We start from the raw sequence: 18,834 nt of genomic DNA on the forward strand, positions 1-18,834 counted from the left end.
AATTGAGATTAACAGACAGGACGAGAAAAACTAAAATTTTATTATGTAATTCAGCTAATGGATCAAAAACAAGTCCATGTTACCATTTGTGTGGTTCTACCAAGTTCTGACAAGGAGTTCAGGTTCTGCTCTTTTTGATTCTGTCAGAGGTTGAAACAAGATCATTTTCATTCTCTTCTCAGAGAGATATTATGTTTCTTTTTTAACTATGCCGTAAGTTGACAATGAGATGACATTAATCATTGTTATTCTGTTATGTGACTCTTTTATCATCAGAATATGTTCTTTCTATCCTGAGAATGTGGAAGGCATGATTCTTGTGCAAAGAAAGTGTGTTTTTTCCTAGGCAAAGTTGGGTAAATGACAATCATAATTTCCTGTAAACTTGCCAATTTTTTAATCCCATATTCTCCTCCTAAGTTCATCCACAAATCACAAATCTTCCTTCATTAAACTATATGGTTTTACAGGAGTACTACTATACTTCTTCATCAGCTCAATAAGGAAAAGGAAATTTCATAGGTATCTTTGCTTTTCTTAAGTAATTTTTCTCTTGTCCTGAGTCCATGGTTAGGTGTCACTAACAACTTGAGAGTACTATATTTTAAGCAGTTGTCATTTTGGGTAGGATTTTTCTAGCAGGATGCTAGATGCTCCAGTAAGTGGAGGGCAATTTTGTCACCAGCTAATCATCTTTGCTCTTGACTTGTTTCCCCAAAGATTATGTCATAGATTACGAATGGTCCAATACTTCCAACAGGGGAAACAATGAAAATTTTTCAGCCATGATAAAGAAAAAGAAAAAACATGGAGGGAGAAGGATTCTTGTAGATATTGGAGTAATGTGGAAGGTGTCAAATGTTCTGTCCAAGTTCTTTAATAGTTGACCTAAAGATCTGTGATCAAATTTCGCCCTTGCTTCAGATTTCAGGTTAATCAAATGGGAAAGCCTGTTGCTCAAGTTAGTCAATTTTAAAAACAATATTTCAAGAGCTGATTCTGTGATTCATGTTTTCAGTGACAGAGTTTACCAGGTAAGGTGGGGTTCAAGGTAGTCAGGATCTTATTTACATTGGGAGAGCAGGATGAAACCTGAGAATTTTTAGCTGCAAAATCTAGGCTAACTAGTATTAAAACTAAAGAAACAAAGGAATGTAAACAGACCCTATGTCAGCAAGAAGATTCTTGTTAGGATTTTCTAGCTTATTGTTTTCTCTAACCCCAACAAGGCCCGCTTTGACCCCAAAAACAAAACAATTATATAGCATGAATTATTGTGCATTATAGGGAATATTCATCACTTTGTACATGCAATGAACCAGAAGATATGATTACCCTTCATTTTGTTTTTTTCCTTTTTCAGTTTTCCTTCTGTGTTACGGGAATGTGTTGGAAGAGTCCCACTAAAATAAAATTATTCAATTCCCTTTTGTTACATAGAGAGAAAATTTATCCGGTTTCTTTAGGCTTGCTCGTTAATTCTCCTTTTTTTTGCCATCTTTTGTCATAATCCATGGCTGCACTTGAGAAGTTCTAAAGAACAGTGTGACCCTGTTGTCTCCTACAGAGAAAAATTGTGGTTGCCCATTTAATCCTTTCACCCCGGAAGTCTCTTGTCTGTTCCTTTTCTTCTTTCATTTCTGGCTTAATTAATTTCTGCTGCTCCTTTGCCCTCTTATCCTTTTATATAAATGGAATCAATGATGACAAGATCAAAGAACTGAACAGCACAACTGATTTGTTATAGGGACTATTAAGCTAATTTACAAGTTGCAGGTGGAAGTTAAGTCCTTCATTTCTTTAATCATATTTCAAATTTTATAGGTTTGTAGTTTCTTGAGTAAAATGTTAAATCATTGGTATGTTTAGGTCTTTTTGATACTTTAGCATGTAATGTAAAAACTTGATTATTTAGAAGAAATTTTATTAAATTTTTAAGATCGATATCTAATTTAAAATCAATTAATAATTTCGGGATATTCTTAATTTAACTTATATGAGATTTCTTTTATCACCACTTGAATATTCTTCTTATGCGTAGAGTAATATACTTATTCGTGTCATGAATCATGAGGGGTTTACGGAAGGATAGACGAATGAGAACAATGCTTACTTTGATACCATATTAAGTTTTTAAGATGGATATTAAATTTAAAAACGCACAGAGATTATTGACGTGACCATTTCAACGAGTTTACTGTTCAAAAAAAATTAAGAATGGAAGTTGTCATAAGTTAAAAATTAAGAAAAGGATAGATTGCTACAGAAGAACTATTGAATTGATGTTTCATGGTAAACAATTAAGAATGAGAGACACGAGTGGATTTCTTTCCATTTTTTCTTTAACTTTCTGTTTTTTTTTCTTTCTATTCCCAGTGTATAAACATTGACTGCTAAGTTAACCAGTTCTGGTTCCAACCAAATCACATGCTTGGAATTTCATGGCACTTGCATTTTCCTCTGAAGGAATCTCTTTAACCCTGCCTACAGAGGAGAAAGTTTGGCTCCAACGACAAAACTGGCCAGCTTATAAGGGGCCAAGGAATCCCATCAACTGTTCTAAATTTAACTTTGAGCTTAATAAAAATCAAAACCAATGGAAAGAAAGACTTTTAGTTTGCAGGAATAAACTTTGTCAACGAGGACGACCCACGTTTGGTTTCTTATATATAGGACCATTGCCATTGTCTCAGACAAGGGAGGTGGCCATTTTTATAATTACTAACCCTTCATGCTTTAAACCCACCAATTTTAATGCTTTTTCCCAATTCAATCATGAATCTCCCTGCTTCAACAACATGCTGCTCTTCCTTTCTTTTTTAAAATGTCTGTATGAGCTGGCATAGCATCTTTATCTTGGACTGCAAGTTCCTTTTAAGCACTCTTTGGATTTTCTAGTCTCGAACTTTCAACGGATCACTCTCGTTTTTGCTTTGTCTGAAGTTGATCAATCTCAGAAATGGGAAGACAACCTTGCTGTGATAAGGTTGGATTAAAGCGCGGTCCATGGACGATAGAGGAGGATCATAAGCTGATGAACTTTATACTCAACAATGGTATTCATTGCTGGAGAACGGTTCCCAAGCTTGCAGGTAAATCTTCAAAGAAGTATTGAAGTTTCTCCACCCCTCTGTGTCTCTGTATCAGGCACATGAACTTGTGATTAAGTTGGGAGGGTATGTTTAAGAATATTGGCATTTTGTATGGTGATGCAGGTCTGTTAAGATGTGGAAAAAGTTGCAGATTAAGATGGATAAATTATCTCAGACCAGACCTTAAGAGAGGGGCTTTCACAGAATCAGAAGAGGATCAGATTATTCAACTTCATGCGCGTCTTGGAAACAGGTAGAGAGTCACCATCTTTCTTGCAATATGAATATGATTATATATTAAGAAAACTACGGTAGTGCAACTGTGCAAGGGCAAGGTCCAAGTGATATTCCTGGCAAAATGCCATGGATGATTAGTGTTCATAGCCAGTTCATTCTTCATTCTAACACATGATAAAATTGGCAGGTGGTCCAAGATTGCTTCACATTTTCCTGGTCGTACAGATAATGAAATCAAGAACCATTGGAATACTCGAATCAAGAAGAAGTTAAAGCTCCTTGGCCTAGACCCTGTGACACACAAGCCTATTGAGAAGGCAGAGAAAACTGATGGTAAAAATAAGATGACCTCGAACTCTAATTCATCTAATAAACAAGAAGCAAGCTTCGAGTCAAAGTCAGAGGATGATCATGCCATCACAGTTTCTACAAGCAGAGATGAGAAATCAGAAGAAACTCAAGTAATTTTTGATGAAACAAACGATCTATTAAACAACTACCAAATGTTGTGTGGAAGCTTTGATTTGGAGTCATGGCTGAACCAAGATACAAATACTTCTTCCTCTTACACATCTTCATTCTCAGTGGAAGAATCCAACAATCCTTCACTGGGTGAAACCACCTCTACTCAAGAAGACTCCCTAAAGCAATGGGTTGACAGTGTGGATTCATTTCTCTCATGGGATGGCTTCAGTCATCTGGAAGAAAATTTTTTCCTCCTTGGGAAATAGGCAATTGAACATAACTTCTTCTATTCCCAAGTTTCTCTTTAGACTACTACCCTATCGTCTTAGCAATAAAAAAAAAGATCACAAAAGGTGATTCGGATTGATCATATCTGCTACCAAAAACTGCAGCTTCCTCTCCACTTCAACTCTTTTTCACCTTCTTGCTTTGTGTTTAACCTTTGAAGTTGTACTTATCAAAAATTGGTGTCCTTAATTTCCAGAATTAAATTACCCGTGATTGATCACTATGTATGTCTTGTTTATTCTTTGTAGCTGGTATCAAGCTTGTAGCATTTGACCAGAGAGAAAGCCTTAAAAAAGCTTGATCCATTGCCCCTGCCACTGATTAGGTTACTTTTTATCATACTCCCTTTGTAACTGTAAATTTCTGTGTACTGTCACACATCATTATGAAAGTGCCCAAGGTTTTACTTCATTTTGTTGCCTTCTGAAACAACATAGTCTTTTATTTTTGCTTGACTTTAAAGGAAAAAGGTGGAAAAAAAATGGGAGAAAAAAGAAAGAGAAAAAGCCGGCAACAGCAGAGAATCAGATAGATGCTCCTGGATGTCTGCTAAGATTATGTCTCTTTTATAACCTTTCTGCAATATGAAGTATGATGAGCACTCTTCATTTCTTTATTGTGTTAACTTTTTTGGCATGTATCTGTAATGCAATTGAGGAAACTGCTTAGCTATCTATTTGTTTTTGCTTTGTTTTCAATTGTTGGGGGGATAGAGATAACTAGATTAGGTCGTGCTTAGCACTGAAACCTGGAAGTGGAATCCGCTAGGAGTTGTTTATTTCTGTGCATGCATCTGTAGATTGTTACAAGGCAAGGAATCCTATGATGGAGCTCAATAATCTAACCCTGGAAAAAAGAAAAGTTCGCATTCCTGCGACTGTGAATGCACTGGCTCTTGAAGCCAACCAATGGACAGAAAAATTCAAAGAAACAAAAAAAAAAAAAACCTGGAAAAACATTTTCTAATCTGTTGACCACCTTCCATAGCCAATCGTTTTGCGTAAAATGTTACTTTAGGAGTTCAATGTATTTGATACGAAATACTCCGGACAAAACAGATCGAGACTTCTTATCATTTTATTAGAGATTTTGTCCGTGAGCATTTTCTTCAAACTTTTCACACTCGTTCTCAATCAGAGCTTGTTCACACTGTCACTAAAGACTTGTTATATACGGATGTTTCATATGTTCAGACACAAGCTTTTGTAATGTTCTTCTCGATCACTCGAGGTGATGTATATACACATGTATAACTTTTATAAATAATATAAATATATACATGTAACTGCACGTTTGATTCGTGAAATAAACAGAAATAAAATAAAATAATTATTCTATGAAAATAGAATACAGTGAAAATAAAATAGTTATTATGTAATTTGGTATAATGAATTGAGTAAGGTAAGAATAGCTATTATGACTTATTACAGTATTTGGTTGATAAAAATAATTTTAGAATAAAAAAGTAGAGAATAAAAAGATAAAAATATCCTTTGTTATATATATTATTTATTGTTGTTTTATTTTTAAAAATTAGTATTTTATTTATAATTTAATATTAACATTATAAAATTCTAATACTTTAATTATAATTTAAACGTTGCAATGATTATTTTATTTTTTTATTGTTTAAATATGAATAATTTATAATTTATTTTAAATATTAATAATTAATTATTTAAATATTAATATTTTATTAATAATTTATCATTAATATTTTCAAATATCAATATTTTATTTATAATTTGACTTTTAACTGATTTTAAAGAATAATTATTTTTAAAAAAATTACTATTTCTTGATATAATTACTAACCAAACATAGGAGAAAGTACCACATGAAAATAGAAAAAGAATAACTTAACTGTTCCTTGTACCAAACGTCCCGTTGTTTATCTGAACTTAACCTTTCTATTCTTTAGGAAGTTTGAGGATTGATGTGGAAACCAAGTAAACTGGTGTGAAAGGTGAGTTTTATTCCAAATACGTAGACATAGAACAATCTGTTACGTATATTTGGTCGTAGCATTTCTCTGAAAGCAAAGTGTTTCTTTTTCCATGATAATGATCAGTAACTTGTTGGAAAAAAAGAGTCAAGTCTGATCAATTAACAGTCTGGAAGGCCAACCTCAGCAGCAGCACGAGTTAAAAAAAGGGGAAGAAAATGACACAAAAAAACAAAGAAAGGAAATCATAGACCCTGATTCCCTGATTTCCAAGCTTATCTGTTGATTACTAGGTCTGATTTGGACACCAAAACTAATTACAATGACATATTTGACTAAACAACAGGATGATTGGACCTGGAAACAGATAGGATTTCGACATGGTAAGCCTTTCGGGAAATTGAACAAGTTCCCATCTCCACAATATTGTTTTTAAACCCAAGTTGCCGGCTCTTGCTTCATTTTATATTATTTCCAATATCAGTTGTACAACTCTGCTCAACTATAAATTTATGACCCAAGTTGATACTTTCTTCATGTTTATTATCCATTTTTTAAGCCCTGCAGATGATTTCTGTTCCCATAAAGAATTGAGCTGTTAACTTGGTTTAACAAAATTACAAAAAAATATTATTGCACCTGAACATACACCAATGTGATTAAACTTATTGTTAAGATCAGTGTCTCATGAACAACCCTAGAGCCATCAAAATTAAAAAGAGCCAAAGCAATGGAAATAGAGCAAACATACGACCAACCCACCTAGTGGTACCCTAACACCCAATGATTAGATGATTTGGCCTCCATGTTTATTGAAGTCAAATATGATAGGCAAAGTAAGTGTTCAGGTCAAAATTAAACCCCCAGCACTCTAAACTCTAGATAATCGTCATGGCTATCATCATGGCCTTTTGTTTATATAAGAATTAGAGACCCTTTTTTCTTCTTTCTTTATTGCTTATAAAAGGATAATGATAGACATATTGGAATGAGGTCATTTCTTTTGGTTAATTTATGGGAGTGAAGTAAGTAAACTTGTGAAGAGTATTTATTTATTGGGAACTTATCTTCTTTTTGTGGTCCTTAAGCCATTTACAGAAAGGGTCAAGTGGTTTTGTTTAATTAGAATAATTACTATTTTATTATTTGATGCCTTTACATATGCTTCACATGAATTAATAACATTTCCAATTTCTTACTCATAAGTCACAACCAATATATTTTTTTCTCTATACTTTAGTCAAACAACATAGATTCCATACACAAATTGTAATTTATTTTAGTGGAAATTAGTCTTGGCACGCACGCAAGAAAAATTATAATTAAGCGATCTCTCTCTCTATTTTTTTAATAATAGGATAAAATTTAAATATTTTCATTATTTTATCAAATATTGACTTTTTATTTATCTTTCCTCTAAAACCCATACTAAAATTTATTTATTTTTATAGTTAGTACAATTTGATATTAAATTTTTTGGGTTTCACATTGCAACTTAATGATGAGAATTAAATTTAAAATAATAATTTGGATAATCACTTTTCCCCCATTTTTTAAAAGGGGAGAGTTAAAAGAATCAAGCCCAATGAAAGTATTGGCCTTATGAGAACAAAATCTTAAAATATATGGGCCAACTTTGTCCAACAAAAGAAAGGCCCAGATCCAAAGACAGTTCCAGCTCTACAAGAAAACGTGAGCACTACGAAGAAAACAGTGTCAGCTTAGCTCGAGCTATGCAGAGGGCAATTCCAAGGATACACACTCTCGTTGCAACTCCAGGCCTCAAAAGCTTCTCTCTTAACGCACCCAGGATCGTAAGTTTTTTTTTTTGGAATTAATTTATTCTTTTATATTTGTTTTGTTTTAGTTGATTTCTCTTTTTTTTTTTGTTGCTAATTTAATGAGATTTTTTTTTTGTTTTGATTTTTATTTTTTAATATAATCAGGCCCAGATTAGTTTTAAAAGCACCCATTTTGATTTTTAGGTTGAATATATCTTTTTGGAAGTAGAAATAATCATTTGGGATATTATCAAGATTACCAATGAAAATTATGGATTAGTTTGCTAGTTGAGTTGATGTTGAAATTTGTTTGTGTCATGCTTGGGAGTTTTATTCTGGTGCTGCTGTGTGTCCTCCTTCCCGGATGGTTAGCCTGAAAGACAGGGGAAGGGAGGATCCAGCGTAAGGGGGTTGCTGATTCAGCACCATGCCTTGTATGGTTGTTCTGGAGGATTGTGATTTTGTGAAAGTTTGGCACGAATGGATTGGGGCTCCACGGTGGTCATGACTTGCTGTAAGTGAGTTTAATTGATGTTGGTTTAGTAAACCCACCTGTACAGTAAGGCTGTTTTCTAATTGTGGTACGATGAGTGTTCCTCTTGCGGCATTCTTTTTGTGTGGATATCTTGAATGCTGATCGATCTCACTGCAAGCGGATGTTGCTTTTCGTCGTATTTGTTGTTATACACAGGTGAAGCATTGAAGGGGGTTTTATTGTCTCTTCACTTGCTGGCCTATACCACTACCAATTCACAGGGTAGTTTTTTTAATCTCTTCTTAATGAATCATTCTTGCTTTTCAAAAAAATAAAAAAAATTAGTTGGTTTCTTAAGTTTCATGGATAAGTAGGTAAATTCTACAAATGTTTCATTGAATCTTTATAAGTTAGGTAGAGAAACCGATGAATGATTCATTAAAAAGACATACTGTCTAATCTCTGTTTTCATGGCAATGACTGAGTAAAATTTCAGTGATACATGCTTGTAGCTTTTTTCTCTATCATCATACTGGAATTCACACCTGCCATGCTGAACCTTGTTCAGGTAGAGGTAGAATATGCAAATGGTAGCAAGTTTTGTTTGTCAGCTGAGTTTTTGAGAGTTTATAGCCCAGCTGCTGATGGCAAGATTAGGTCAATTGGAGGTGAAAAGGTACATATTATAATTCTTGTCTTGGCCTAAACTAGTAAAGGCACATAATTTGCTTGGTTTTCTGCCATTGAACACGCAGCGCTATATCTACTTGGATAATGTTAACCCTTTTTTCCTTTAAATTTATTTTAACTCTTGACCCTCCAAGAGATTTTATGTCCCTCTAAAAAGAGCAATTGTCATGTCTGATTGCTGAGATTCGTTTATCAGGTGATATCTGGGCGGCGCCATGTGGGGATAATGTCTGCTGAACCAGTAGGAAACTATGGTGTAAGGTATCTTCACTAAGTTCTGCATTTCACCATCTCAGATTCTTTATAAAGTCTACATATGGTTAAATACGTTTTCCCTGTTTATTTGATCATTTGTGTCATTTTTGGGTGGATGGTTCAGGATAGTTTTTGATGATTTGCATAGAACCGGGATTTATTCTTGGGACTACTTCTATAATCTTGGGACCAACAAATTTACCCTCATGAGAAATTATATCAAAACACTGAAGAAGCACGGGCTCAGCCGGGATCCACCTAAAAGAAAGTGATTGAAAGACCTCTGATTTTCTGAGTTAGCCCCTCAAGAGCACCGAGTCAACCTTGGTCCTATCAAGAGGTTGCCATTGAAGAAACTCAGTGGTCAATCTGGAAATACATGTTGCAATTGAAGTTAGTTGAAGAACAGCTTAAGAGCTGTGATTGGAATTATTCTATTTATATTTAGTTAAGTCAGTTGTGTGTTTGTGAGATGCACATGCTCCTTTTAATGGTAGCAATCATTGTAACGATTTTACCCCTTAGGCTGTTAGTACTAGTGTTTGATTGTTTCAACTTTTTAAACTAACTGGAAAATCAGTTTGCACGTTGGGATATCTGCTTGTATTGAAATCAATAAAATTACACAGAAAATTTTAGTATTAAATGATTTTCATTTATTGGTACAGTTACACAGAAGATAAACTAATGATGCATTGTATTAAATAGCAGGGAAAAAAAAAAAGAAATCTTTATTGTGGATATTTCCCACTCTTGTTATCCCTTCAGCAACCGAACCCTTGTTTGCTGTCCATTTGCTTTGCACTTTGCATTGGTAGGCTGTGGATGAAATCTACCACCTTGTCAAAGGATGCAAAGACTTTTTACAAATGTCTACAAGAGCTAAGCAGCAACTTTTGGAACTTCATACCTGCACTGCCTGGCACTTGTTCACTTTGAATGAAATCAACTAGCTTGCGTTGGCACTTCACAATGTTCAGTTTGGACTCGTATATTTTAGCAATTTCCTGTACATAAAAAGGCTATGTGAAGGATTTAACAGTAACCCATTTTCACATCAACATACAGCATGTACCAAACATCCAGGACAAGACAATTGGGAAGAACCTGAGCTGAGATTCATCATAGCTTTATCCTATGTAACAGACAATACCCCATTTAATTTAAAATTTATATAAGGTCTGTAGAGTTTCGAAGGTAGGTAGAATTTCAATCGTTTCGATGATATGACATAAAGAATGTAATATATAAGGCAACATCATGCTAGCTACTCAAACAGTCAATGTGCAAGCACATGCACAAACATAATACGAGGAAATCAACATAACAAGGTTTGAGTGCCATATTTTGATGCATAAATTAGAACAGACATATTAAGATGAACTTCTATTCACCCAATTGCTAGTACTCGGAAAGAAGCACTAGAAGCTTCCAGAATAATGATCAGTAAATTGTTGGAAGAAAAAGAGTCAAGTTTGATAATTGACAGTTTGGAAAGCCAACCTCAGCAGCAGCACAAGAGTTAAAAAAGGGGAAAGAAAATGACACAAAATACGAAAAAAGGAATTCATAAACCTGGTTTCGAAGCTTATCTCTTAATTACTAGGTCTGATTTGGACACCAGAACTAATTACAATGACATGTTGGACTAAACAAAAGGATGATTGGACCGGGAAACAGATATGATTCGATATGGTAAACCTTTCAAGGAAATTGAACAAGTTCCCATTCCCACGATAATGTTGTTTTTATACCCAAGTTACCGGCTCTTGCTTCATTACCAAGCTCTGTTTATATATTATTTCCATTATCACTTGTACAAATCTGCGCAATTATAAATTTAAGACGCAAGTTGATACTCTTTTATGCATGCATTGCACTTGTTTGTTTATGCAGGCATGGAGGCACTTTCAATAACTTAAATTGAAACAACATGTAATGAACTACTGTAGAAGAATTGCAGAGTTCTGAATATTACACACATATATACATATATGTAACAATTGAAAAAATAACATTTCATCTATGTTGAAAGCCATACGGCATCTACAATCAATGGAATTGTAAAATATAGATAGAAACTACAAGCATAGAAAAAAGAAAGATGTCTGATCTTAAGCTGCTTCATTGAACTTAGGTGCACGTGCTGTTCTCCCATAATGTAGCTTCCTCTGTTTGTTCCTCCTTGATAGCTTCTTCTCCAGGTTTTTCACTCTTCCTGTTAGGTCTGATTTTACAGTTGATTGCCCCTTTGCTTCTACCACGAGCGTCTGGACCATCTCCCTTAGCTTCTTGTTCTCTTCCACGATCATCTTAACATCTTTTTCCATCTTCACCATGCTTCCTTCATTGTCAGAAATCATCTCCTCAGCAGCTTTACGAGGCAACAGGTCGATTGCCGCCAGAGGTTGTTCCAAGTTTCTAGTAGCAACTTCTTCTTTCTCTTCTTCAAATAAAGTTTCTCTTTCCGGGGATTCAATCCCATGATCTTCATCCCTCCCTTTCAACCTCAACTCCCTCAAGGTCATATGTGGAGGTGATGAAGTCGAAGTCAAGGAATCACCTGTTTTCGATAGATCACCACGTTCACTCGGGGTGGACTCCATGATATCTCGACATGACGCCTTGGAATCGTTTCTTACCAGATGATGCTTGCCATTGCGATTCTCGCCTATGAGATCACGGTAATCGATGGTCAAGACTTTACTCAACGTCAGCTGAAAACGAGAGGCATCAAGAACCATTCCTCCGATGTTAAGGGTCCCAAAGAACTGCCCAAAAGGGCTGCGGATCAAGAGTGCAGCAAAAGCAGGAGTCTTCATTGCAGCGGCTGAGGCGGTTGGGATGAAGTTATGGATAAGCAGACGAACGCTCCCAATAAGCCTGTCTCTGAAGTGCCAGCAGCGTATATCTCAACGGAGACGGTGGAGATTTTGTTGAAGAGGAACTCGGGTGAGACCTTGAAGAGAAACTTGTCGTTCCAGGTAGGGTTTTCGCCACCAACACGATCAACTCGAGTGTGAAGCTTGGTGGAAGAATCAACCCAAGCAACAGCGTAGGTTTTCAAGTGGCGATCGGGTATAAGCGATGGGTGAACAAGCCCTTGTGCAGAGATAAAGTTGAGCTCAAGAACAAGACTCGTTTTCTCCATTGTTGTGATTCAAGTGAAATGAAATAATTGGGAATTGGTTTTTCTTTTTGGTGATAGAAAATTGTTGAATGTGTATAAACTGTAGCAGTAGTTTGGCGGTGGAAGCAAGGGTCATTCGTATTCTTCCCACACTCGATTTCCAGTACTTTATTAAAACTTAGAACTCTTTTACCAATCTAATATTAATTTTAAAAGATTCAATTTGAACTTAAATAATTCAAATTAAACTTAAAATGACTTAAAAATTTAAACTAAATACATGTTGCCATTGAAGTTAGTTGAAGAACAGCTCAAGAGCTGTGATTTGATCCATTCTATTTATATTTAATCAAGTCAGTTGTGTGTTTATGAGAGCGCGTGAGATGCAAATGCTCCTTCAAAGATCTACCACCACCTTGTTAATGGATTCAAAGACTTTTACAAATGTCTATGAGAGCTAACCAGCAACTTTTGCCACTTCATACTTACATTGCTTGGCAGTTGTTCACTTTGAAAGAAATCAACTGGCTTACATCGGCACTTCTCAACTAGCAAAGCAGCAATTTCCTATACATAAAAAGGCTATGTGAAGGATTTAACATTAACCACAATAACATCATCCCACCCTCCTATGGGGAACCAGTGCTATGCAAACACCAATTTTCGCATCAACATGCAGCATGTACCAAGCATCCAACACAAGACGATTGGGAAGAACCTGAGTTTGAGATTCGTCGTAGCTTTATCCTATGTAATACACAATACTCCCATGTGATTTATATAAGAGCTACTGTCAAATAACCATAATTGACCAAATCAATACTAGATATATCGATCTTGAAAAGAAACCCTTTAAAGAAAAACTTCAGTAAAGTTAAATCCGCACTTAGCTCCTCCTGTAGATGCTTTTACAGCATCGGTAGTACTTCTTCATTCTAAAGGAAATCTGTTGGCTTTCCATACTAAAAAATGACCTCAAGTGCTGTTTAGACTCATAGAATTTTAGAATCTCCTGTAATAGAAAAGGCACCGATGTTGATGAATAGCTATAAACATCATTACATATGCTTACAAAAGAGGGGTGAGACGAGAAAAACATTAGCCATAGAAGCACCACCATCTATAAGAACACAATTGGCAACGTTAGATGAGGATCAAAGAAATTAATATACAAACACGATATCTTGTAACATCTAGCTGCCTTGCTAAGCCTTCAAGTATCTAATTACTTGCTGCAAGAAAGATATGGCATTTGTATCAAGACAAAATGCTGTAATTTCTGATTGTAACAAGTTAAGTAAGTGACTTGATAGCTCTTTAATATTTGCATTCCCTAAAATCAACCTTAATATGAATTTTACTATCATGTAGTACATATTTTATTTTGTCCCTTGATTGGAAAATGAATTTGCTATTATATAGCTATTAATGAAAAATCATGAATGTTCATTCTCTTAAGTGAATGCGACAAATAAGCTACTAATAAAAAATTATAAATTCATATATTCTTTGAAGTGAATGCAACATCATTTAATAATTATGGTCATAGCCATGAATCCATCTATTCTTTGAAGTAAATACAACATCATTTAATAATTATAATTGTCATAATAATTTACACTATTATTATTTTAATTCTAAGAATAATTTTACCATCAGAAGTGGATGAATGCCTTAACACATTAATCCACTAAAAATGAATAATCCACAAAAAGTGGATAACCGGTCATAAGTGGATCAACCACCAAAAGTGAATGAATACTTTTAACTCACAAGAAGTGGATGAATACTTTTAATTTACAAAAAGTGGATGAATAATAAAAAAACAAAAAATGAAACGAATAAAAGGAATATAGAAAACGTATTGTCAATGATTTGGCATAAAATATCATTGGTCACGTACCTGTTGTACGTCTTGAACTTTATCAAGCATCACTTAAAACTTTGTGATGATTTTATCAAGACATTTGTCCACCCTAAAAGATGAATTGATTATATGATTGGCAATAGAAATATCCATTATTGATTTTCTTACCCTGAAAAGAGAATTGATTATTTGATTGGTAATGGAAATATCCGAAAATGAACTTAATAGTAATTGGTATATTTTAGTATAACTATATTATGAAGATGCTTTAATATGTTCTTATTATATTTAAATGATATGTTCTTATTATGTGTTTTAATTATGTATTTAATGTTCCTTCATATTAACTTGTAAATTTCTTATTATATATATATTATTTTATTGAAGAAAAATATGGATATTGATCTTGTTGGATCTAAGATCCATGATGTAAATATATGTCTTGTAGACATTGCTACAATGCACATTATATTTGAAGACAAGAAATATTTTTCCCACTTGACAATAGAAGAAACCAATGTCAATACAATATCTAGTAATAAAAGATTAATTGAAGACTCCGAAAAAGTCAATATTTTACTGCCTTAAGGAACAACATATATAATAGAGGATATATTATTTTCAACGTTTCAAATAAATTTATTAAGTTTTAAATATATTCATCTAAATGAATATGATATTGAGACAACACATGAAAGAGACACTTAATACATTTATATTACATCTATTATTTCGAGTAAGAAGTATATGTTAAAAAAAAATTACCCGTTTTGTTATATGGATTTTACTATACAAATATTAGAATGATTAAAACTTATACTATAGTAATCTAGGAGTTTACTAATGATTTTAATATTTGGCATAACCAGTTGGACTATCTCGGATCAATAATGATGTAACAAATTATTAAAAATTAATGTGATCATCCATTGAAAAACCATAAGATTTTTCAAGCTAATAAATTTTCATGTGTTGCTTGCTCTAAAGGCAAATTAATTATAAAGTCATTACTAGTTAAAATTGATACTCAATCGCCTATATTTTTTTTAAACATATTCAATGTGATATATGTGAATTCATACATCCATCATGTGGACCATGTACATATTTTATAGTTTTAATAGATGCATCAACTAGATAGTCACATGTATGTTTATTATCAACTCACAATTTGGCATTTGCAAGATTACTTGCACAAATAATTCATTTGTAACCACATTTTTCTAATTATGCAATCAAGACAATTTGTGTTGACAATGCTGGTGAATTTACATCTCAAACCTTTAATATTGCAAATTAGTTGGAATAACTGTTGAACAGCCTGTGGCTTATGTTCATAAACAACATGATTTAGTAAAATCATTTATTAAACACTTTCAACTGATTGTAAGGCCATTGTTTATGAAATCTAAACTTTTAATTTTTGTTTAGGGGCATGTCATTTTGGATGCAACAGCACTTGTATGCATCAGATCAAATGAGTTATTAAAAATTCTCTTATATATAATTGGTTTATGGTTAGGAACAAAGTATATCCCATTTAGCAATTTTTGGATGTGTGGTATATGTTCCAATTTCTCCATCATAACACACAAAGATGGGTCTTCAAAGGAGGTTAGGAATATATGATGGATATGAATCTCCATCTATAATTAAATATCTAAAACCCTTGATAGAAGATTTATTTACTACAAGGTTTGTTGATTGTCATTTTGATGAAACAAATTTTTCAACATTAGGGGGAAAAAACTAAGCAGCTAGAAAAAGAAAATTTCTTGTAATTAATTATTATTATCTAGTTTTGATCCTTGCACAAATTAATATGAACTTGAAATTCAAAAAATAATTCTTTTATAAAATATAGTAAATTAGCTGCCATCCGTTTTATTGACTTAAAGAGAATAACTAAATCTTATATACTAGTTGCAAATACTCCTATTAGCATTGATGTCTTTGTAGGACAGGGCATGCCAGAAGCATGGAGACCAATCGATTCCAAAAGATAAAATCCTTGAAAAAGAAAAAAAACAAATATACAAGATGGTCAAAAAAATGAAGTAGAAACTCTAGAAAAAACCACTAACATAATTGATAAAATTTCAGAAGAAATTTAGGTACTTGAAATCATTGAAAATGAAGATATCTCAATAAATTAGTCATGATGGGAAAAAGATAGAACCAGAATGAAATAAACATCGACGATATTTTTGCATACATTGTAGCACTCAATATTATGAAAGAAAATGAGGATCTTAAACCTACATCCGTTGAAGAATGTAGCCGTAGAAATGATTGGCTAATGTGGAAAGAAGCAATCAAAGTGGAATTGAATTGACTTGCAAAACATGAAGTTTTTAGACTTGTAATCTGTACAGCAAATGACGCAAAACTAATGGGATATAAATAGGTATTTGTGCAAAAATGAAATGAGAAAGATGAGATTGTGAGATATAAAGCACAGCTTATCGTACAAGGTTTTACCCAAAAACCTGGTATTAAATATGAAGAGATATATTCTCCATGATGAATGCAATTAGAATTCTATATTTACTAGTTTGGCAATAAATGAGAAGATTGAAACTTGTCTAATGAATATTGCTACAGCCTATTTATATGACTCATTTGATATCAATATCTATATGAAAAATCTTGAAAGATTTAAATTGCCTGAAGTACAAAATTTGAATTTTTTAAAAAATTTATTCAATTAAATTAAATAAATATGTATATGGATTAAAGCAATTCAAACACATATGGTATAATCGCCTTAATGAATATTTGTTAAAAGAAGGTTATAAAAGTAACCTTATATGCTCATGTGTTTTTATAAAGAGATTCAGATTTGAATTTGTTATAATTGTTGTTTATATTGATGACCTAAACATTATTGAAACTCTTGAAGAAATATCAAAAGCTAGATTACTTATAAAAAGACTTTGAGATGAAAGACCTTGGAAAAATAAAGTTTTTTTTGGGTCTTTAAATTGAACACTTGACAAATGAAATTTTTGTCCATCAATCTAATTATATAGCAAAAGTGTTGAAACGATTTTATATGGACAAAACACATCCATTGAGTTCACCAATGGTTGTAAAGTCACTAGATGTAAAAAAAGATCCTTTATGACCTCGTGAGGATAATGAAGAACTTCTTAGTCCTGAAGTATTATATCTCAGTGCAATTGGAGCAATGATGTATCTTGCTAGCAATACACGACCTGATATATCATTTGCTGTGAATTTATTAGTAAGATGTAGTTCTTCTCCAACTCAAAGACATTGGAACGAATTAAACATATACTTCGATATCTCTGAGAAACAATGGATATGAGCTTATATTATTCAAATGCATTAAAATTAAATTTAATTTGTTACGTAAATGTAAAATATTTATTTGATCCAAACAAGGCTCGATCTCAGACATGCTATTTATTTATATGTGGAGGTATGACTATTTCATGGCGTTATATAAAACAAACTATAGTTGTTGCTTCTTCTAACCATGCAGAGATTTTAGCAATTCATGAGACAAGTAGTGAATGTGTTTGGTTAAGATCTGTAACTTAATATATTTGAGAAACGTGTGACTTGTCAACCAAGAAGGAAATTCCAACAATGTTATATGAGGACAATACCGTTTGCATAACACAGTTAAAAAAAGAATACATTAAAGACGATAGAACAAAACATATTTCATCAAAATTCTTCTTCACTCATGTTTTCCAAAAAAAGGTTGATATTAGTGTTCAACAAATTCAGTCAAGTGACAATCTAGCAGATTTGTTCACTGAAGTCATTTCTACTGCAACATTTGAAAAGCTGGTACAAAAGATTAGAATGCATCATTTTAAAGGTCTCTATAATGTAGTAATCAGGGGGAGTAAAATACGCATTGTACTTTTTTCCTTCATTCAGGTTTTTCCCATTGGGTTTTTCTTGATAAGGTTTTTAATGAGACAGTAGTTCAAAAGCGTATTTTTGAAAAGAATTATGTACTTTTTTTTCTTTACTCGAATTTTTTTTCATGAGGTTTTTTCCTTGTAAGATGTTAACGAGGCATATTCTTGATACAATGGATATTCAAGGAGGAGTGTTATGAATATTTTTGTGAATATCTATTTATACTATGTATATCTAGATTTGGATGTAAATTAGATTGGATGAAGATTAGAATTTAATCCATCCATCTAATCTTTTAGTATTATTTTTATCTTGTAAATTCAATCTAAATAAGGGGTTATTAGCCTATAAATAAACTCCTTCACTTCATTTTTAAATACACACTTCAATAAAATCTTCTTACTCCCTCTAAATGTTTTTTTTTTCTCTAAATATTTTCTCTTATATCTTTCTTATAGTTGTTCTTTTAAGATTTATTTCATAACAATTTTCTCAATCTCACACCTCTTTTAGTTGTTTAAACACGACATAATCCAGCCCTGTTTTGTACAACCAACTACTAAACGGCTAAATTCATATTATAAAGAGGAGAAAAAATAAAAATACCGAATAATTAAAAAAATTAGGATAAAATCATAAATAACATAATTAAGTTTAGTAATGGGCTTATCAGCTCAAAATCATAAACTTCATGGGCCAACATTTGTCC

The 18,834-nt window shown here is 33.0% G+C and overlaps 2 protein-coding genes and 1 pseudogene across 3 annotated transcripts; 2 read left to right on the plus strand and 1 right to left on the minus strand.

Moving 5' to 3' along the window:
* LOC108661652 (myb-related protein 315-like) lies at nt 2,763-4,305 on the plus strand. Its single transcript, XM_018119276.1, is given in 4 exon segments — nt 2,763-3,092; nt 3,216-3,345; nt 3,517-4,037; nt 4,040-4,305. Coding segments are annotated over 4 exon segments (813 nt in total). The 5' UTR covers nt 2,763-2,959; the 3' UTR covers nt 4,069-4,305.
* Nucleotides 7,746-9,874, plus strand: LOC18600907. Of its 2 annotated transcripts, none has more exons than XM_018118780.1 (4): nt 7,746-7,841; nt 8,852-8,959; nt 9,170-9,234; nt 9,353-9,874. In XM_018118780.1, the coding sequence occupies exons 1-4, from the start codon at nt 7,761-7,763 to the stop codon at nt 9,498-9,500; spliced, it is 402 nt and encodes a 133-aa protein (XP_017974269.1). In that variant the 5' UTR covers nt 7,746-7,760; the 3' UTR covers nt 9,501-9,874. The 2 variants fall into 2 exon arrangements, with proteins under 2 accessions (XP_017974269.1, XP_017974270.1); XM_018118781.1 differs by having other exon boundaries at nt 9,358-9,671.
* On the minus strand, nt 11,343-12,489 carry LOC18600908 (annotated as a pseudogene).

Source organism: Theobroma cacao, chromosome 4, assembly GCF_000208745.1.
Source record: "Theobroma cacao cultivar B97-61/B2 chromosome 4, Criollo_cocoa_genome_V2, whole genome shotgun sequence".
In the NCBI taxonomy this organism is placed as follows: domain Eukaryota; kingdom Viridiplantae; phylum Streptophyta; class Magnoliopsida; order Malvales; family Malvaceae; genus Theobroma; species Theobroma cacao.